Source organism: Hippopotamus amphibius, chromosome 9 (genome assembly GCF_030028045.1).
Source record: "Hippopotamus amphibius kiboko isolate mHipAmp2 chromosome 9, mHipAmp2.hap2, whole genome shotgun sequence".
NCBI classification, from domain to species: domain Eukaryota; kingdom Metazoa; phylum Chordata; class Mammalia; order Artiodactyla; family Hippopotamidae; genus Hippopotamus; species Hippopotamus amphibius.
Genome location: NC_080194.1, coordinates 23383731 through 23407450, shown reverse-complemented (window position 1 = coordinate 23407450; position 23720 = coordinate 23383731). Strand labels below are relative to the sequence as shown.

Below are 23720 nucleotides of genomic sequence, written 5' to 3'. Positions count from 1 at the left end.
TATAAACATAACTTACTAACACTGACTCAAGACTCAAGACTGAATAGACCGATTACTAGTAAGGAGATTGATTCAGTAATGAAAAATCTCCCAGTGAAGAAAAGTCCAGGACTAGAAGGCTTCACTGGTGAACTTTACCAAACATTTAAAGAAGAATGAGGAGGAGATGGCAGAGTAGGAGGATGAGGTGCTCACTTCCCCCCACATCAAAAATACATCTGCATGCGGAGCAATTCTCACTGAAAACAAACTAGAGACTGGCAGAAAGACGTTTCTACAACCAGGGCTGTAAAAGATCCACATTGAATCAGGAAGAGAGGGGAAGCCATCAGGTCAGGACTCATGCCCCTAAGAGGGGACACAGAAGAGGAGGGAGATAGCATGGCTTCATAGATACTTCCTGGGAAGTGTTTGAACCACAAATTGGGCAGCCTGCCCTGGGGTCTGATATGAAGAGCATGCTTGATTACTCACAAGAAGAAAGGAATCATAGTGAAACTTCCTGAGGTTCTGGCCAGCTTCCCACTACCACCCCAGCATACGCCCCAACATGCTAAGCACCTAAGCAGGCCCCTATAGCTCTGGATAAGTTCCCCACTATGGGAAAGGCTGCTGTTATGGGGCAAATGGACACTTGGCTTGAACTCAGGACTTTGTCTGAGTGGGGCAAGTGTGGCTGTTGCTGGTGCTTTTGGAGGCAGGGGATTGAGAGCTGTATGAAACTCTCACTGAGATGATGGGACCATCCCAGTGTATACTCTGTCATGCACCAGATACACACTCCAGACCCTCTTGCTCCAGCACTGTTCCCCTCTGGTGCTCAGGTGCCAGTTCTGGGAGAGGAAAGGGTACACAGTTGGAGGGAATAGAATCAGCTCAGACCTGACTCTCAAGGCTTCTGCTATAGCACCTTGGAACCCAACCTTGTCTCTGATAGGGGAGAGACAACCACTGAGCATGGGAGAAGCTCCAGCTCACACCTGGCCCTGGCTCTAGACATTCCCATTTCTGCCCCATCTCCCTCCATGGTGATAGTTGCCAACCCACCCTGGGGGAAGATGTGACCCTGCAACTTAGGGTACTGTACCCAGCAAGGTTATTTCTCCTTCAACTTGAAATGCTAAAGAACTCAGAGTTCAACACTAAACCTACCATAAAAGAAGTGTTAAAGGGTCCCCTCTAAGTAGAAAAGAAAAGGCTACAATAAAAGGTAGAAATTTACAATAAAGGAAAAACCTCTTTAGTAAAGGTAAATATATAGTAAAGTTTGAGGATCAACTGCTGAAATAAACTAGTACAAAGAATAAAATAAAACAAAAAATATAAAATTGTAACTAAAAATAAGCAAGGGATAAACATGAAGATATAAAACATGACATCAAAACCCACAGAATGTGGGAGAGGGGATTGAAACATGTAGATCTTTTCAAAAGTGCTTAAACAAATCACTATTAGTTTAATACAGGTAAATACAGTTATAGGTCAACATACATGAACCTGATGTAACCACAAATCCAAAACCTACAACCTATATACAATAACTAGAGAGAACACAAACATACCATCAAAGAAAATCATCAAACCACAAGGGTAGAAACTAAAAGAAGATGAAAGTAATAGAGAAAAACTAAAAAACCAACTAGAAAGCAATTAATAAAATGGCAATAAGTGCATACCCCTCAATGTTCACTTTAAATGTCAATTAACTAAATGCTCTAGTGAAGGATATGGTGTGGCTGATTGGATAAAAAAGAACAAGACCCATCTAAATGCCCCTTACAAGACACTAAACTCAGAGCTAAAAATGCATAAAGACTAAAAGTGAGGGGATGTAAAAGTTATTTCATACAAATGGAAATGACAAAAAAAAACTGGTAGCAATAATCAAATTAAACAAAGCAGACTTTAAAACAAAAGCTACAACAAAATAAAGACAATTATACAATGATAAAGGGATCAATATAAGAGAATATAATACTTATTAATATAGTGGTACCTAAATATATATGTTAAGTGTATATAAGGCATACATAAAGGTAGAAATTGACAATAATAGAATAATAGTTGGGGACTTTAAGACCCCACTTACATCAATGGGCAGGTCATCCAAACAGAAAATCAATAAAGAAACCATTGTCTTGAATGACACATTAGACCAGTTGGGCCGAATAGGTATCTACAGGACATTCCAATCCAAAACATTAGAATACACACTCTATACAAGCACACATGGAACATTCTCCAGGATAAATCACATGCTAGGCCACAAAACTGGTCTCAACAAATTTTATCAAGTATTTTTTCTGACCACAATGGCATAAAACTAAAAATCAGTTACAGGAAGCAAAATGGGAAAAACACAAACACATGGAGACTAATCAACATGCTACTAAAAAAATCCCATTGGCCAATGAAGAAACTAAAGAGATCAGAAAATACTGTGAGACAAATGAAAATGGAAACACAACTTTCCATAATCTATGAAATGCAACAAAAGGACTTCCAAGAGGGAAGTTTACAGCACTACATGCCTACCTTAAGAAATAAGAAAAAGTCTCAGCACAACAGTGTAAAGCAATTATAGTCCAATACAGAGCTTAAAAAAAAAAGAAAGAAAAAGTCTCAAATAAACAAACCTATCACCTAATGGAATTAGAAAAAAGAAAACATAAAGCCTAACGTCATCAGAAAAGAGGAAATAATAAAGATTAGAAGGGAAATGGAGATCAAAAAAAATTAAAAGGATTAAACAAACAGTTGGATTTTTAAAAGAAAAATTGAAAATTCTTTAGCCAGACTCAAGAAAAAAAGAGACAGGACCCAAGTAAAAAAATAAGAAATGAATGAAGAGAAATTAACAACCAATATTACAGAGATACAAAAAAATCATAAGTGAATACTATGAGCAGTTATATGCCAGACTACCAGAAGACTACCCAGAAGAAATGGAAAAATTTTTGAAACATATAACCTGCCAAAACTGCATCATGAAGAAATAGGTGATCTGCATAGAATGAGTACTAGCAGTGAAACTGAATTACTTAAAACACACACACACACACACACACACACACACACACACAAAACTCCCATCAAACAAAAGTCTAGTAGTGGATGGCTTCACAGGGGAATTCGCCCCAAAATATAAAGAGCTAATACCTTTCTCAAACTATATCAAAAATTGAAAAGCAGAGAACATTCACAAATTCATTCTATGAGGTCACCATTACCCTGATACCTAAGCCAGACAGACACTACAAAAAAGAAAATTACAGGCCAATATCTCTGACAAATATAGATGCAAAAATTCAACAATATATTAGCAAACCAAATTTAACAATATGTGAAAAGGATCCATACCATGATCAAGTGGGATTTATTCCAGGGATACAACAATTGTTCTTTATTTGAAAAATGAATGTGATACACTTCATTAACAAAAGAAATTATAAAAATCACATGATCATCTCAATAGACAAAAAGCATTTGGCAAAATTCAACATCCATTCATGATAAAAAAAAATAACTTATCAATGTTGGTAAACAGGAAACATAGCTTACAAAAATAAGGACCATTTATGACAAACCCACAGTTAACATCATACTCAATGGTGAAGAGTTTAATGCTTTTCCTCTGAAATCAGATGCAAGGTAAGGATGCCAACCTTCACCATTTCTATTTAGCATAATATTGGAAGTCCTAGACACAGCAATCAGATAAGGAAATGAAATTTAAAAACATTTGAATTGGAAGTGAAAAAGTAAAACTGCCATATTTGCAGATGAACTGATACTACATTAAAAAGTCTAAAGTCTCAGCCAAAAATTACTAGAACTGATAAATGAATTCAGTATGTGTGCAAGATACAAAATTAATATACAGAAATTTGTTGCTTTGTATACACTAAGAATGAATTAATAGAGAAATCAAGAAAGCAATCCTGTTTAAAATCACATCAAAAAGAATAAACTACCTAAAAATAAACTTAAGGAGGTGAAAGACCAATACTCTGAAAACTATGAGACATTGATGAAGGAATTGAAGATACAGAAAAATGGAAAGATTTCCCTTCTTCTGGGATTGGAGGAGTATTGTTAAGATATCCATAATACTCAAAGCATTCTACAGCTTTAATGCAGTCTATATAAAAATAATCCTAAGATTGATTTGGAATCACAGAAGACCCTGAATAGTCAAGGCACTCTTGAGGAAAAAGAACAGAACTGGAGGTATGATGCTCCCTGGCTATAGATTATACTATAAAGCTATAGTATTCAAACCAGTATAGTACTGACACAAAAACAGACACACAGATCAATGGAACAAAATAGAAAGCCCAGAAATAAACTTGCACACTTATGATCAATTAACATACAGCAAGAGGGAAGAATATATAATGGGGAAGACAGTCTCTTCAAGAAATGGTGCTGGGAAGACGGGACAGCTATATGTCAAATAATGAACTTAGAACATTTCTGTACACCATATAGAAAAATAAACAAAATAGACTAAAGATCTAAATGGAAGACCTGAAATCACATAACTCCTGGAGGAAAACATAGACAGAAAGCTCTTTGACATAAATTGTAGCAATATTTTTTTGCATCTCTCTCCTCAGGCAAAGGAAACAAAAGCAAAAAAAAAAAAAAAACAACACTAAAAAACAAAAAACCCAACAAAAAATTATACTTAATTTAACTTAAAATCTTTGTACAGCAAAGAAAACTATCAACAAAAAGAAAAGACAGCCTACAGAATGTGAGAAATATTTGCAAATTATATACCTGATAATGGGTTAATATCCAAAATACAGAAACTGTTCATACAATTCAATATCAGAAAAGCAAACAACCCAATCAAAAAAAAAATGTCAGAAAACCTGAATAGACATTTTTCCAAAGAAGACATACATATGGCCAACAGGCATATGAAATAATGCTCAATATCTCTAATCAGAGAAATGCAAATTAAAACCACATGAGATATTACCTCACACCTGTCAGAATGGCCATCATCAAAGAGACCACAAATAACATGTTGGTGAGAAAGTGGAGAAAAGGAAAACCTAGTACACTGTTGGTTGCAATGTAAGTTGGTACAGCCACTATGGAAAACTGTGTGGAAGGTCTTCAAAAAACTAAAAATAGAACTACCATATAACCCGCAATTCCACTCCTGGGTGTACAGCTAAAGAAAATTAAAACATTAATCTGAAAAGATACATGCACCCCAGTGTTCACAGAAGCATTATTTACACTAGCCAAGATATGGAAGCAACCTAAGTTTCCATCAAGAGATGAATGTATAAAGATGTGGTACACACACACACACACACATGCACACACGCAATGGAATATTGCTCAGCCATTAAAAAAAAATGAAATTTGCCATTAGTAATAACATGGATGGACCTGAAGGGCATTATGCTTAGTGAAATAAGTCAGAGAAAGACTGTATGTTATAACATATGGGGAATCTAAAAAATAAAGCAAATGAATGAATATAACAACAACAACAACAAAAGACTCAACAGATATAGACCACAAACCAGTGGTTACCAGTAGGAAAAAGGAAGAAGGAGGGGACAAGATAAGGGCAAGATAGGGGTAGGGGATTAAGAGCTTAAAACTATGTGTAAAATAAATAAGCTACAAGGAACTATTTTACAACACAGCAAATATAGCCAGTATTTTATACTATCTTTTCATGGAGTATAATCTATAAAAATATTGAATCTATTTTACACTGGAAATTAATGTTATAAATCAGTTATACTTCAGTTAAAATAGAGAAAGAATGAAAGAATGAATGAAGGAAATATGGAAAGGATAATTAACACTAACCTTCCTCAAACTCTTCCCCAAAAAACTGAAAAAGAGGGAACACTCCCAAAATCTTTGTACAAGGCCAAATTTTTCCTTTTAACAAAACCAGGACAGGACCCTAGTAGAAAAGAAAACTATAGGCCAATATCCCTGACGTGTATGTATGCAAAAATGCTCAATGAAATACTAACAAACCATATTCAGCAGCACGTTTAAGGGATTATTCACCATAACCAAGTGGGACTATCCCTTGAATGCAAGGGTGATTCAACATATGCAAAATCAATGTGATACATCACATTAATTATAGTATAATTAAAGACCCATATGAACATCTCAGTAGATTCACAAAAGCATTTGGAAAAATTCAACATCTCTTTGTGATAAAAGCTCTTAACAAATTAGCCAGGGAAGGAGCATGCCTCAACATAATAAAGGCCATATATGACATAGGCACCAGCTAACATCATACTCAATGTTAAAATGTTGAAAGCTTTTCCTATAAGATCAGCAACAAGACACAGGTGCTCATTCTCACCCTTCCTATCAACATGGTATTAGAAGTGCTAGCTAGAGCCATCAGGGTAAAAAAGCAATAATAGGTATCAGAATTGGAAAGGGAGAGATACAGTTGTCTCTATTTGCAGATGATATGATGTTGTATAGAGAAAAATCCTGACTCAACCAAAATCTATTGGATCTAATAAATAAATTCAGTAAATTTATGAGACACAAAATTGACATGCAAAAATCAGCTGCATTTCTATATACTAACAATGAATTTTCTAAAAAAGAAACTGATCTCACAATAACATAAAGAAACAATAAAATACTTAGGAATAAATTTACCTAAGGAGGTGAAAGATCTCTACTCTGAAATCTATAAGCCACTAATGAAAGAAATTAAAGAAGACATAATAAATGGAAGCATCTCCCATATTCATGAACTGGAAGAATTCATATTTTAAAAATGTAAATACTAACAAAAGGAATCTATAGATGTAATTCAGCCTCTATCAAGATTTCAATGGCAGTTTTTACAGAAGTGGAAAATAAATGCTCCTAAAATTTATATGGAACCTCAGAAGACTGAAGACCCCAAATAACAAAGAAATACTGAGAAAGAAGAGCAAAGCAGTTGGCATCACACTTTCTCATTTCAAGCTATACCATTAAGCTATTATCATCAAAACAGTATCATACTAGCATAAAAACAGACAAAAAGACCAATGGAACAGGATCACGAGCTCATAAGTAAACCCAAGCATATATGGTCAACCAATATTTGACAAGGGAGCCAAGAATACTCAATGGAGGAAAAAACATCTCTTCAATATATGGTGCAGGGATGTTGAATAGTCACATGCAAAAATAAAACTGCACCTCTATTTTACACCATTCACAAAAATTAAAAATGGATTAAGGACTTACATGTAAGATCTTAAACTATTAAACACTTAGAAATAAAAACAGGAATGAAGCTCCTTGTCATGGTAATGATTTTTTATATGACACCTAAAGCACAAGCAACAACATTTTAGAAATAAAAAATTTGGACTACACCAAGCTAAAAACTTCTGGACAGCAGAAGAAACCATCCTTAAAATGAAAATACAACCTACAGAATGGAAAAAAAAAATTTGCAAACCATCTATCTGACAAAGGGTTAAGATATATAAAGAACTCATACAACTCAATAGCATAAAAACAACCCAACTAAATATGCATAAAGGACCTGAATAGACATTTCTCACAAGATACACAAAAGTCCAAAAGGTATATCTAAACATGCTGAACATCACTAGTCATTAGGAAAATGCACATTAAAACCACAGAAAGATAATCACCTCATGGCTGTTCAAATGGCCATCATAAAAAAGACAAGAAATAACAAATACAGGCTTGAATGTGGAGGAAAGGGAACCCTTGTGCACTGTTAGTGGGATTGAAAATTGCTATCACCACTGTGGAAAACAGTATGGAGGATCATAAAAAAATTAAAAATAAAATTACCCTATGATCCAGCAGTTTTACTACTGGGAATATATCCAAAGGAGATTAAAACACTAACTCAGAATGATATCTAGACCCCCATGTTCATAGCATTATTTATAATAGCTAAGACACAGAAACAACCTAAGTGTTCATAGAAGGATGAATGGATGAAAAAGGCATGGTATATATTTACAATACAATATTATTCATCCAGAAAAAATATGAGGAAATCCTATCATGCAGCAACATGGGTGGACTTTCATGGTATTATGGTAAGTAAAATAAATCAGACAGACAAAGACAAACACTGTATAATTTCAGTTAGATGTGGGATTGAAAAAGCCCAACAAACAAACAAAAACATAGAAAAAGAGATCAGACTTGTAGAAGTGGAGGGTGGATAGAAGGGGGATTGAAAGAAGTTGGTCAAAAGGTACAAACTTCTATAAGACAAGTAAGTGATAGGGATGTAATATACAACATGATAACTATAGCTAACATTGCTAATGTATAGGGAAGTTATTAAGAGGTTAAATCCTAAGAGTTTACATCACAAGGAAAATTTTTTCACCTCTTTTTGTTTTAACTTTTTTTTCTTATCTATATGAGGAAATGCATGTTAGCTAAAGCAATTGTGGTAATCCTTTCACAATATATGCAAATCAAACACTACTATGCTGTAACTCAAACTTATACAGTGATGTATGCCAATTATTTCTCTGTAAAACTGGAAAATAATTTCTTGACAGTTAACTTGTAATTCAAAAGCCAAAGTGAACATGGCTGTTGTTCTGAAGCATGTTAAAGTCTAGGAGGGGCCTATTTGGCATTCTCACATTACTGATGAGATATGAAATCACTTTATTTTGCACTAATCCTGGAGGCTATTCACTTATTCATTCTTTTAAACAGCACACACAGAGAAATGTGACATTCTAATTGGGTCTCGTTGCAAGTTGAACAGTACCTGCTTCTAGAAGAATCTATCCCTGTGTTTAATGTTCATGAATAGCCATGTGGGTTCCTGAGACCTGGTCCTTCTGTACTTGTGGAGAGTAGTATAGTGGTCAGCTGAGCTGGCCAAATGGTTTCATGTCATAGCTATCATTTTCCTTAGCTTCTGTTAAATCCATAGAGGAGTCATTTGGGGTATGGTTATATTAGCCAAACATATTAGTGAGTTAAAATCATGGTACAGAGCTGTAAGTTGAAGGGCTATTGTTGAAAAATTCCTGGGACTTCACTGGTAGGATCTGGACCCAGTTTCAATCCCTGTTCGGGGAACTAGATCCTACATGCATGTTGCAACTGAGAAGTCTTAATGCTGCAACTAAGGAGTATGCATGCAGCAGCTAAGAAGCCTGCACACCACAACTAAAAGATCCCACATGCAGCAATGAAGATCCTGCATGCTGCAACTAAGACCTAGTGCAGCAAAATTAAATAAAATAATTTTTTAAAATTCATAGAATCTGGATGCACCTTTGTGCAGAATTCCCTGACACAGTTTATCTGCTTAACTGGAGTCTCTTGCTTGCTCTCTATAAATGTGCAAACACACATGTATGTATGTATAAATATATGTATATATGCATTTATATGCAACTGTATACATATAATCTTTCATCCTCTAGTATTTTGAACACTGATTTCTTGTCATTTCTCCTAGTAACATAGCCAATGCACACAATTTGAGGTAAAGCATTTCTTAACCTGCTACTACATTATATTGATATATGTAGCTAGCATGCCTCCTTTCCATTCTCAATAAAGAATATAAAGCATTTAAAGATTCCACTTTAACTGGCAGTAAACATATCTCAGAAAGCCCTGTCCTATTCAACGTTGTTATCCATGAAGTAAATGAAGACCCTAAGGGCAGGTCCATTAAGTTTGCAGATGTCACTAAACTGAAGAAGGACAAACTAAGGTGAATGACAGACACAGCATTTAGAAAAAATTGTGACAGGCCAGAGAAATGAAATGGATCTAACAAGGTGAAATACAATATGGATAAACACCAAGTTTCACACTTACTTCCAAACAACTAACCACACAAGATATGATAGGGCTTAATGAGTTTTTAGTCTCCATTAACCTCAATACAGGTCAACACTATGACATAACCAAAGTAAGTAAAGAAGGAATATTGAAATCAGGACAGTACTTAAAACAAGGTGACCATGAGTCTCAATTCACTTTCTGTTGGTCATACCATTACTGAGGAATTACATTTAACTCTCTAATTTAGCTACCACTTTTGAGAAATGGAGATAAAAATTTCTATTCCATTGAATTATCAGGATTAATTGTGATAATGCATATAAAAGAGTTGGCACAATGCAGGACATGAAATAAATGTTAAATTGATGGTGATAACAATTATTGGAAATACTCAAGACTGTTGAAGAGTGCCATTATTTGAGAGGATGGAAAAAGGTGTTCCACGTAAATGGAAATCAAAAGAAAGCTGGGGTAGCAATACTTATATCTGACAACACAGACTTTAAAATAAGGACTGTTACAAGAAGCAAGGTAGGATACTATATAATGACCAAGGGATCAATCCAGGAAGAAGATAAAACAATTGTGAATATATAGGCACCCAACATAATAGCACCTCATATATATATATGGCAAATGTTAACAAACATAAATGGATAAATTGACAGCAACACAATAATAGTGGGGGACTTTAATATCCCACTTGCATCAATGGACAGATCACCTAGACAGAAAATCATTAAGGAAATACAGGTCTTAAATGACACATTAGACCAGATGTATTTAATTGATATTTACAGAGCATTCCATCCAGAAGCAGAGTAGACATTCTTTTCAATTGCACATGGAACATTCTTCAGGATAGATCACATACTGGGCCACAAGCAAGCCTTGGGAAATTTAAGAAAGTTGAAACTGTATCAAGCATCTTTTCCAACCACAATGCTATGAGATTAGAAATTAGCCAAGCTCTGCCCCCAATTGCTGGGAATGCACTGGCCACAGCTGCTGCTCCAAGACCTGCAAGCAGGTGCCAAGTGTGGCCCCCAGCATCCCAGGAGCATTCAAGGGCCACTGAATCCACATCCCATACCAAGGGGATAACAGCCAGCACATGTTGAAGAAAGGGCAGCAAACATCCATACTAAAAGCAGTCCCTCAGTTCTGAACAAGATGGCGGAGTAGAAGGCCTTGAGCTTACCTCCTCTTATGAAAAAAACAAAATCACAACTAACTGCTGCACAACAATCAACAAAAAAGACTGGAACCTACAAAAAAGATATTTTACACTCAAAGACAAATAAGAAGCCACAATGAAATGGTAGGAGGAGCACTTTCACAACATAATGAAATCCCATACATTCTGGGTGGGTAACCCACAAACTGGAAAATAATTATATCACAGAGGTTCTTGCACAAGAATGAGAGTCCTGAGCCCCATGTGTGGCTCCTCAGCCTGAGGATCTGGTATCAGAAGGAGGAATCCCCAGAGCATTTGCCTTTGAAGGCCAGCTGGGCTTGAGTGCAGGAGCTCCACAGGACTGGGGAAACAAAGACTTCATTCTTAGTGGGTGCACACAAAGTAGTTACTCCATAGAAGCCTGAGGTAGACCTACCTGTGGGTCTTAAAGGGTCTCCTGGGAGGCAGGGGTTGGCTGTGGCTCACTGGGAGGTGGGGAAGGACAAAGGCCCCAGGGAACATTGACTAGCATGAACTCTCCCAGAAGTCATCATTTTGACATCAAGACCTGGCCCTACACAACAGTCTACAGGCTCCAGTGCTGGAATGCCTCAGGCCAAACAACCAGCAGGGTAGGAACAAAGCCCCACCCCTCAGCAGATGGCTGCCTAAAGCCATACTGAGCTCAAAGCCCTCTCTAAACACACCGTTTGATACAACCCTGCCCAACAGAAGGACAAGACCCAGCTTCAACCACTAGTGGGCAGGCACCAGTCCCTCCCATCGTGAAGCCTGCATAAGCCCCATAACCAACCTCACTCACCAGGGGGCAGCCACCAGAAGCAAAAGGAATTACAATCCTGCAGTATATGGGTCCGCAAACAAGAAAATTAGACAAAATGACATGGCAGAGAAATATATTCTTGACAAAGTAACAAGATAAAAACCCAGAAGAACAAATAAGTGAAGTGGACATAGGCAATCTACCTGAAAAATAATTGAAATGAGGGCAGTTTAAGAGACCTCTGGGACAACATTAAACACACCAACATTCACATTATAGGGGTCCCAGAAGGAGAAGAGAGAGAGAAAGGGCCTGAGAAAATATGTGAAGAGATTATAGCTGAAGACATCCCTAACATGGGAAAGGAACCACTCACTCAACTCCAGGAAGCACAAAGATTCCCATAAACAATAAACCCAAGGCAGAACATGCTGAAACACATATTAATCAAATTGACAAAAATTAAAGATAAAGAAAAAATATTAAAAGCAACAAGGGAAAGGCAACAAATAAGCAATAAGGGAATCCCCATGAGGTTATCAACTGATTTTATACCAAAGTCTGCAGGCAAGAAAGAAGTGATATGAAATATTTAAAGTGATGAAAAGGAAAAAAAAAAAAAACTATAGCAAAGAATACTCTACCTAGTAAGGCTCTCATTCAGATTTGACTGTGAAATCAAAAGCTTTACAATGAAACAAAAGTTTAGAGAATTCAGCACCACCAACCAGCTTTCCAAAAAAATGCTAAAGGAACTTCTCTAGGTGGAATAGAAAAGGCCACAATTAGAACCAAGAAAATTATGAATGGGAAAGCTCACTGGAAAAGTCAAACATAAAGTAAAGGTAGGAAATCATCCATATACAAATCTGATATCAAAACCAGCAATCATGAGGAGAGTACAAATGCAGGATATTACAAATGCATTCAAAATTAACGGACCAGCAAATTTTTAAAATTTTGCATATACGATAGACTGCTACATCAAAAACTCATGGGAACCACAAACCAAAAATCTACAATAGGTACACACACCAAAAAGAAAAAGCAATCCAAACAACACTAAAGATAGTCATCAAATCACAAGAGAACAAAAGACGAAGGGAAGAGAAAAGACCTACAAAAATAGATACAAAACAATTAACAAAATGGCAATAAAAACGTACATATCAGTGAATATCTTAAATGTAAATGGATTAAATACTCCAACCAAAAGACATAGACTGGTTGAATGGATACAAAAACAAGACCCATATATATGCTGTCTACAAGAGACCCACTTCAGACCTAGGGACACATACAGACTGAAAGTGAGGGGATGGAAAAAGGTATTCCATGCAAATAGAAATCAAAAGAAAGTTGGAGTATCAATACTCACATCAGACAAAATAGACTTTAAAATAAAGACTGTTAGAAGAGACAGGGAAGGACAATACATAATGATCAAGGGATCAATCCAAAAAGAAGATATAACAATTGTAAGTATATATGCACCCAACATAGGAGCACCTCAATGTCTAAGGCAAATGCTAACAGCCATAAAATGAGAAATCCACAGTAACACAAGAATTGTGGGGGACTTTAACACCCCACTTGCATCAATGGACAGATGATCCAGACAGAAAATCAGTAGGAAACATAGGCCTTAAATGGCACATTAGACCAAATGGACTTAATTTATAGAACATTCCATCTGAAAGCAACAGAATACACTTTCTTTTTAGGTGCATATGGAACATTCTTCAGGATGGATCACATCTTGGGCCACAAATCAAGCCATGGTAAGTTTAAGAAAATTGACTTCATATCAAGCATCTTTTCCAACCACAATGCTATGAGATTAGAAATCAAATACAGGAAAAAGAGTGTAAAAAGCACAAACACATGGAGGCTAAAAACTGTGTTACAAAACAACCAATGGATCACTGAAGAAATCAAGAAGAAATTTAAAAAAATATACCTAGAGTAAAATGACAATGAAAACATGATGATCCAAAACCTATGGGACACAGCAAAATCAGTCCTAAGAGGGAAGTTTATAGCAATACAGTCTTACCTCAGTAAACAAGAAAAATCTCAAACAACCTAACATTACAACTAAAACAAGTACTGAAAGAACAAATGAAAGTTAGTACAAGGAAAGAAATCATAAGATCAGAGCAGAAATGAATGAAATATAGATGGCAAAAACAATAGAAAAGATCAATGAAACAAAAAGCTGGCATTTTGAAAATATAAACAAAATTGATAAACCGTTAGCCAGACTCATCAAGAAAAAAAGGTAAAGGGCTCAAATCAATAACATTACAAATGAAAAGGGAGAAGTTACAACTGACCCTACAGAAACATAAAGGATTGTTAGAGACTACTACAAACAACTGTATGCCAAAAAGTGGACAACCTAGAAGAAATGCACAAATTCTTAGAAAGGTACAATTTCCCAAGTCTGAACCAGGAAGAAATAGAAAATATAATCAGACCAATTATAAGTACTAAAATTGAATCTGATTAAAAAACTCCTAATAAACAAAAAAGTCCAGGACCAGATACATTCACAGGCAAATTCTATCGAACATTTAGGGAAGAGTTAACACCTATTCTTCTGAAACTCTACATAAATTTGCAGAAGAAGGAACACTCCCAAGATCACTTTATGAGGCCACCATCACCCTGATACCAAAACCACACAAAGATACCACAAAGAAGCAAATTATAGGCCAATATCACTGATGAACATAGATGCAAAAATACTCAACAAAATATTAGCCAGCTGAATCCAACAATACATTAAAAAGTCATACACCATGATCAAGTGGGGTTTATCCCAAGGATGCAAAGATTCTTCCATATCTGCAAATCAATCATTGTGATACACATCAACAAACTGAAAAATAAAAACCATATTATCATCTCAATAGATGCAGAAAAAGCTTTTGACAAAATTTAATACCTTTTATGGTTAAAAAACTCTGCAGAAAGTGGACATTGAGGGAACTTTCCTCAACATAATAAAGGCCATATATGACAAACCCACAGCTGACATCATTCTCAATGGTGAAAAGCTGAAAACATTTCCTCTAAGATCAGGAAAAAGACAAAGATGTCCACTCTCACCACTTTTATTCAACATAGTTTTGGAAGTCCTAGCCATGCAATCAGAGAAGAAAAAGAAAATGAATCCAAAATGGAAAAGAAGTAAAACTGTCATTGTTTGCAGATGACATGATACTATATATAGAAAATTCTAAAGACACTACCATAAACTACTAGAGCTCATAGATGAATTTGGTAAAGATGCAGAATACAAAATTAATACATGGAAATCTCTTGCATTTCTATACACTAACAACAAAGGTCAGAAAGAGAAATCAAGGAAATAATTCCATTTACCATTACATCTAAAAGACTAAAGTACCTAGGAATAAACCTACTTAAGAAGGCAAAAAACCTGTAGGATGCTGATGAAAGAAATGGAAGATGTCACAAACAGATAGAAGGATATACCATGTTCTTGGTTTGGAAGAATCAATATTGTTAAAATGACTATACTACCCAAGGCAATCTACAGATTCAATGCAATTCCTATCAAATGACCAGTGGCATTTTTCACAGAACTAGAACAAAAAATTTTTCAAATTTATATGTAAATACAGAAAGACCCTGAATAGCAAAAGCAATCCTAAGAAAAATGGAGCTGGAAGAAATCAGGCTCCCTGACTTCAGACTATACTACAAAGCTACAGTAATCTAAACAATATGGTAGTGGCAAAAAAAGAGAAATATAGATTGATGGAACAGTATAGGAAGCCCAGAAATAAACCCACATACCTATGGTCAGTTAATCTATGATAAAATAGGCAAGAATATACAATGGAGAAAAGACAGTCTCTTCAGTAAGTGTCCATTTTGGTGTTGAGAAAAGTGGACAGCTACATGTAAAAGAATGAAAATAAAACATTCTCTAATATCTTTCACAAAAATAAACTCAAAATGGATTAAAGACCTAAATGTAAGGCCAGACACAATGAAACTCTTAGAGGAAAACATAGGCAGAACATTCTCTGACATAAATTGCAGCAATATCTTTTGGGATGCACCTCCTAGAGTAATGAAAATAAAAGCAAAAATAAACAAATGAGACCTAAACTTAAAAGCTTTTACACAGCAAAGGAAACCATAAACAAAACAAAAAGACAACCCACGGAATGGGAGAAACTATTTGCAAATAAAGTGACCAACAAGGGATTTTATCTTCAAAATATACAAACGGCTTATGCAGCTCTATGTCAAAAAACAGACAACCCAATCAAAAAATGGGCAAAAGACCTAAATAGACATTTCTCCAAATGAGACAAACAGTTGGCCAGAAAAGCATGTGAAACAATGCTCAACATCATTAATTATCAGAGAAATGAAATCAAAACTATAATGAGGTATCCCCTCACACTGGTCAGACTGGCCATCATCAAAAAGTCTACAGACAATAAATGCTAGAGAAGGTGTGGAGAAAAGGGAACCTTCTTACACTGCTGGTGGGAATGTAAATTAGTACAATCACTCTGGAGAACACTGTGAAGGTTTCCTACCATATGACCCAGTAATCCCACTACTGGGCATATACCCAGAGAAAACCATGATCCAAAAAGAAACAAGTAGCATAATGTTCATTGCAGCACTATTTACAATAGCCAGAACATGGAAACAACCTAGATGCCCATTAACAGATGAATGGATAAAGAAGATGTGGCACATATATACAATGGAATACTACTCAGCCATAAAAAGGAATGAAATTGAACTATATGTCATGAGGTGGATAGACCTAGAGTCTGTCATACAGAGTGCAGTAAGCCAGAAAGAGAAAAACAAATACTGCATGCTAACACATATATATGGAATCTGAAGAAATGGTACTGATGAAACCAGTGACAGGCAAGAGTGGAGATACAGAAGTAGAGAATGGACTTGAGGACACAGGGCTGGGGTGAGGGGCAAAGGGGAAGTTGGGATGAGGTGAGAGAGTAGCATAGACATATTTACACTACCAGCTGTAAAACAGATAGCTAGTGGGACGTTGCTGTATAACAAAAGGAGATCAACTTCATGGAAGATGCCTTGGAGGGCCAGGACGGGGAGGGTCGGGGGAAGTTGCGGGAGGGAGGGGATATGGGGATATGTGTGTAGATGCAGCTGATTCACTTTCGTGTACCTCAGAGATGGGTACAAGAGTGTAAAGCAAATATATTCCAGTAAAGAGTTAAAAAAACAAAAAACTAAAAATGGAACTACTGTATGATCTAGCAATCCCACTCCTGGGCATATATATGGAGAAAACCATACTTTGGAAAGATATATGCACCCCAGTATTCATTGCAGCACTATTTACAATAGCCAAGACATGGAAGCATCCTAAATATCCATTGATGGAGGAATGGATAAAGAAGATGTGATACATATATACAATGGAATAATACTCAGCCATTAAAAAGAATGAGATAATGCCTTTTGCAGTAACATGGATGGACCTAGAGATTATCAACTTAGTGAATTAAGTCAGACAGAGAAAGATATCATGATATCACTTATATGTGGAATCTAAAAAAGTGATAAAATGAACTTATTTACAAAATAGAAATAGACTCACAGAAAACAAACTTATGGTTACTAAAAGGGGAGATGGGGGAGTTAGGGATTAAAATATACACATTGCTATATATAAAATAGATAACTGACAAGGACCTACTGTATAGCACAGGGAACTATACTCAATATCTTGTAATAACCCATAATGGAAGAGAATGTAAAAAAAGGAAATATATATTTACATATATGTATAACTGAATCACTTTGCTGTACAGCTGAAAATAACATGAACTTGTAAGTCAACTGTATTTCAATTAAAATTTTAAAAAATAAAAAAATTTAAAATAATTAGAAGTAAAAAAGTGGCAACAACAGTGAAAAGATTCAACATTCTGGGGAGTGGTTAAAAAATTAGAGATGTTTAAAGATGAGATGATTCAGAGGAGACATTAGAGCTCTCTTCTAAGAATGAAGAGTGAAAAATGTGATAGAAGGGAGGGAAGTTCTTTGATTACAAAGGGTGTAAACAAGGATCAATGAAGATGGACAAGAAAAAGTCCAATTTTTAACATTCAGAAAAGTACGGAGTTGTATAATTAGAATACCTTCCATGGTGGTGAGTTCTTCAAGACTGGAGAGCTTTAAGCCCAGGCTTGATGACTTTTGAATATGGTTGCTCTAGACTAATCAAGTATAGGTCAGAAAGTTTGGTTATGTATTCTAGCCCTGAGATTCACTGGTTTTATAAATATTCAGCAAAGCAGTTATAACCATAAAAGGTGGTCACATGTCTCACCTTAAATTTTTAGCTTTTAATTGTCTGAGGTGAGAAGTTACTGTGAACAATAGACTTATAAATGAGAAACACTGCAGAATGTTTTATATTAATGTTTAAGTGCTGTTGACCTTCAATCCTTTATGAGTGTTCAGGGCCATTACTCCAGAAATTGTACTCTGCCTATAATTTGGGGAACTGCCTCAAGGTGGGAGGTGGCACCTGATTATAGCCCCTTGTAATAAAGAACTTAAAAGCTATCTTGTAGAAGGAAAACTATTTTGAAACGAGAAGATCTGGTAGTGTTGCTTAGAGAATTGCTACCTCTGGATAGTGGATAAGTCATTTAGCCTCTTTGGGCCTCAGTTAATTCTTCTGTAAAAAAGGTATAGTCAGACTTCCTCCCCGAGTTGAGACAGATAAAATTAGCTGAATGCATTTGAATGTATTAGGTTGTTCATTGTGAACTAGGAAAAGTACAGCAGCATGATTTTCCACTCAAATGAGTTCCTGATCATGTATGCATTTTAAGCTGCTTAGTTATAATTTTACTTAGAAATATGATTTTTAAGAAACATTTAGAAAAAGGTTTCAAAGAACACAACTTCTTTTTTAAAACTTAGAAGTGTCATGTTTACTTGGGCTGCTCTGCAGGCAAGGTCAGGGAAAGACAGAGTATGTATATGTGAGTGTACGGGTGCATCTGTTGTGAGCAAAATGGAAGATGACCAGGGGAGTACTATGACTGTAAAAAATCTTTCCTGTGTGCTCTGTAAAGTGTTTATAAGATTTGGTTTTCATAGTAACTTACCGTTTCCCTAATGATTAAACCTTCTTAACCTCATTTCTAAACAGGATGGGAAGATATTCTGTCGGCGGACAGCTTGTGATTGCCAGAATCCAAGTGTTGACCTTTTCTGTTGCCCAGAGTGTGACACCAGGGTCACAAGTCAGTGTTTAGATCAAAATGGACACAAGCTCTATCGAAGTGGAGACAATTGGACGCACAGCTGCCAGCAGTGCCGGTGTCTGGTATGTTGGTTTCCTTGAGAGTGTGTTATCCCTTATATTCTGGAGGGGTTTACAAACTCAGTTGCCTGTGGGCTTTAGTTTCCTGCTATTTGTGATCCTGTGCAGGGAGTTGTGGGTCCTGTAGCTAATTAAGGGGCATATGTTCTTTCAGAAGACATTCATATTCTGCTGTTTAAAAACACCAAGACAGAAAGAACATTTATAGCACAGATTTGGTCCAAGTTACTTTACAACTGCTACTTTTTAGCAGCTCCAGATCAGTAAAAATCCCCACATGACAGAAAGCTTTTGAAGCCTTGATGGGGACTTGTAGTTCTTATAGAGCCAAATCTTTCATTTCTTGGGACATTACCATTAAATGTTTCAATATGAGAGATAGAACATAGTAGAAATATCAGGAATTGATATTGATTCTAAGTCATAGAGACCTACAGTTCAATCCTGGCTGTCCAACATGCAAGGTCTGTGTGATTAACTTGGGGAAGCCCTAGCATTTCACTTGATCATTCTTTCCTTCAGTGTACGCAAGTGGATGAGCACCTATTTTGTAGGGCTGTTGTGAAGATCAGAGATACATGTGAAAGGCAAGTATAGTACTTGACCCATAGAAGGTACTAGGTGCACAATAGTTACTATTGTTCATATACCTAGATTGAAAAGTTTGTTTCAGGTGCTAAACCTTCATATAGAAAAATGAAGGTTATTTTGGATCTCATTATGGGGATACTAATGGTAGAATCAGGTTTGAGAAAGTCCAGAGAAAAAGCTTCATTTCTGGACCTGGTTCTTTCCATTTCAAATTATACCACAAACAAAGATTTCAAATGTGGCAAAGACTAAGACACATTATCATAGTGAACATGATGTTCCATCTCTGAAGGAATTAGAGCCCGTGGAGCTAAGTCATAACTAAGTCAACCTGGAGTGGAAATCATTAGCTGTTTTCCATAATTTAACATTTGCTAAAATTAATGATTCAGTCTATAGATAATGTATAAAAACAGGCATGCAGAGAAATTGTGCTGTAAATTTCTATGTGATTTTCTAAAGTCACTTGGCTGATGTGCAGATAATCTTAATAGAAATAAATCCTTCTTAATCACCCCCAATACTGAGGAGTATAACTCAGATATATTCAAATCAGAGCCATTTTTTACATCTCCCATTCAAGAATAGAGAAACCCAACACAACTATAGAATTAGCTTCCATATCATTCTGGAAAACTGCATTTCTCTTTCAAGAAGCCAATCATCAGGCACTCAGAAGAACTGGTATTAAACTTCGACAAAATTTTCATAGAATTTCAAAAGAGTTTCCTCTCCCATCCCAAGACCCTAAGGTTAATATTTCCTGGGGAAACCGAAGCTGTTGAATATAACTTAATAATGACTTGAGAATAAAGTGGGTTATATTTAATAAATATCAATAGTTTGCATGTGCCAGACTCTGGATGATATGGCAATGAGCATGACAGACATGGTCTATCACGGAACTGACCAAAGGCCATAGTCTTGTGAAGCTGACTGAATAATTAGGCATGGGTTTGCTTAAATTATAATGTGTCATGATAACAGAAGAGGCTACATAGGTAATAGTCCCTACTATGTGCAGCTCAATGGAGCCACAGGTTCTGGAATACTTGGAGGCTCCATGTGAACTGTAACACCTTGCTACATATTAGTGATGTCTCACTAGCCAGACATTACATTCAAAACCATTTTGAAATGGTTCTGTTATTGCTCAACCTCAATTTTAAATCCAATATAAGCAACTCAGTGTATGATATTGTTGAAAGAGTACGGTGATTCAAGTTCCCCTTTGACCTTAAGAGATATAAATGTCTCTTTATATACTAGCTGGGTACCTTATCATCTATTTGTTCATTTGATTAGCATTTATTGACCAGAGCTGTGCTAAGCATCAGGGAGATAAAGGAACAAGCCCAAAGCCTGAAAGCTCAAAACTTGATCTGGAATTGTATTGAAAATTATGATAAGGATAAGTCTCACGATAAAAATAATCATGGATTGCCATTGGCACACAAAGATGGGACCTAACTCTTTCCATGGCTGCCGTATAGACAGCAAAAGCACCCTGGAGGAGGTGATGTCTGTATTTGTTCTTTAAGGAGGAAGCACATCATACCCATAATGATGCTAAAGTAGCAACAGTCAGTGAGGAGAGTGATGGAGATTCCTGAGAATCTCCCCCTCTGGGACTTTGGCAACAGGATTGTGCATAAGGTCAATGATGAAGCATTTTGGCTTTCTCTCCACAGGAAGGAGAGGTAGATTGCTGGCCGCTCACTTGCCCCAATTTGAGCTGTGAGTACACAACCATCTTGGAAGGGGAATGTTGTCCCCGCTGTGTCAGTGACCCCTGCCTGGCTGATAACATCGCCTATGACATCAGAAAAACTTGCCTGGACAGCTATGGCCTTTCAAGGCTTAGCGGCTCAGTGTGGACAATGACTGGATCTCCCTGCACAACCTGCAAATGCAAGGTAATTGGGTGTCCTGAGGATAACCAGGCCTTGAACAATTACCAGAGAACACCTGCAGGAGGTCCACTCCTGATATTTCTGAATGCACAGATTCCAAGGGGCATGGTGGAAACACAGGCAGGCATTTGCATCTCGCTGGAGGTTAATCTCTCTGAATACATTGTAGCTGTACCATGTATTAAGGCAAATTCCAATGAACATGGATAAAATAGTCCTCTCTTTTGCCTTTAAAATACAAAATTTAAATGATTGCACTAGGCCCAATTATGGCTGCTTTAAGCTATTTTGACCTGCATATGAAAAAGAAAGAAAAACAGATTTTTCATCCTGGAAATTTTTATATCCTCTTTCATGAAACTGTCAATGTTAGAAGAAAGTGTTCTATAAATCTATGAAGTTGTTTGCTTTGTTTAATTATCACAGAGCCTAATGTAAGGACTTGAAGCACTTGCTTAAGGATTTAATTAATTGTGATTATTTTCCTATCTTTTTGGAGGAGTTCCCATGAGTCATCCTCATATGTCATTAAAATTAACAACTGACCCCTTCCTCCCTTCAGAGCTTATGAAGAGCTATGACTGTAGTCAACTTGAGGCAAGGGTTAGGCAGGGTCAAATTTCTGCCAAAACATCTGCTTAAGATTCCCATGATTAAGCACGTTAAAAACACTAGTCCATCTGATTCTATTGAATCCTGGCTCAGCTTCAGGCATCAGTGGAAGGATCCCAACTTGTCTTTTTATGCTATTAAATGTGGATTCTTTACTCCTTCCTGAAAAGTACCATCTTAAAATACCGCCCCAGTATGAAAAGGACATCAAGCTTCAAGTAGCGAAAAGTCATGGTCCCATCATACCTTCAGCCCCATCAAACACAATGACCAGGAGATGTGGAGACCTATATTACTTAGTATTATTTCTCTGAGGTCAGGTTTGTGATTCACTTAGGATTATAAAGGTATATTTACATTAATACATGCAATTGATTTTTCATGAATTCCCAATAATTGATATGTACCATCCCCTTCATAGTCACCATGAGAGAGTCTATATTTACCCCTAATATGCCAACCTTTCCGGAAGCCATTTTGGAGTTATTTTCAGGTCTTTTTGGTACATTTGGCTAGTATTATTAATGGCAATTTTTCTTTTAGGGGGTTATTTTTAGAAAGAATCTCATTTAGAATAAGTCCAGTGAATAAATTGTGTGAACAAACAACTTGGAAATACAGAGGAGTCTCAAACATGGTGTAAGCTCAGACAGGGGTGTATGAAGTTCCCTGCCAGCAGAAGCGAACAAGAGGGACCCTGAATGGTCTCATAAGTCTTTCCTTCCTTTCAACTCCTACTCTGGCATTTTTCTAGTAATTTTTTTCTTTTTTTAGCATTCATGGAGTTGGTCTCAAAACATAGATGATCATTTTGAATATAAAAGTGGACACTACCTATTGATTTATATTCTCTGTCTCACTGGCTAATGCTTGTGTCTTGATGCACAGAATGGAAGTGTCTGCTGTTCTGTGGATTTGGAGTGTCTTCATAATAATTGAAGTATTTAAAATGGACTCATCATCGTGGGAGAAAAATGGACAAAATAACCATCCAACATGATGAAGAACAGGAGTTGTTTTGTTTTTGTTTTTGTTTTTTTAACCACAGACAATTACCAAAGTTTCCATTGAAGGAAGGTGTTTGGGGGTTTCCTTTTGGACCGACCACATTGCTCATTCTTGCTAATCTAGTCTAGGTGACCTACAGTGCAGTGCATTTAAGTCTATGGTTGTTTAAAAAAAATAACAAAAAGTTTCCCGTGTTGTAAATCACATTTCCCTTATCAGATCATCTGCAGACACATTCCAATGATCTCATGGTAAATGTTGATGTATTTTTTTGTTTATTTTATGTACTAACATAATAGAGACTCAGCTCCTTTTATTTATTTTTTCTGGATTTTTGGATCAAATTCTACAAATAAAGTTGCCTGTTGTGATTTTTGTCCCATCCACTGGATACTTAGTATTGAGACTCCTGTGAAATGT

The 23720-nt window shown here is 36.3% G+C and overlaps 1 protein-coding gene across 3 annotated transcripts in view; it reads left to right on the top strand.

Annotated features, from left to right (window-relative positions):
* Positions 1-23231, top strand: part of NELL1 (neural EGFL like 1) — an 886038-nt gene extending 862807 nt beyond the window's left edge. For all 3 annotated transcript variants that reach the window (XM_057749117.1, XM_057749116.1, XM_057749114.1), the window contains 3 exons: positions 19003-19179; positions 21459-21683; positions 23181-23231. In XM_057749117.1, coding sequence (XP_057605100.1) covers positions 19003-19179; positions 21459-21683; positions 23181-23231 — 453 coding nt within the window. The remainder of the gene's footprint in view (positions 1-19002; positions 19180-21458; positions 21684-23180) is intronic.
* The last annotated feature ends 489 nt before the right edge of the window (positions 23232-23720 follow it).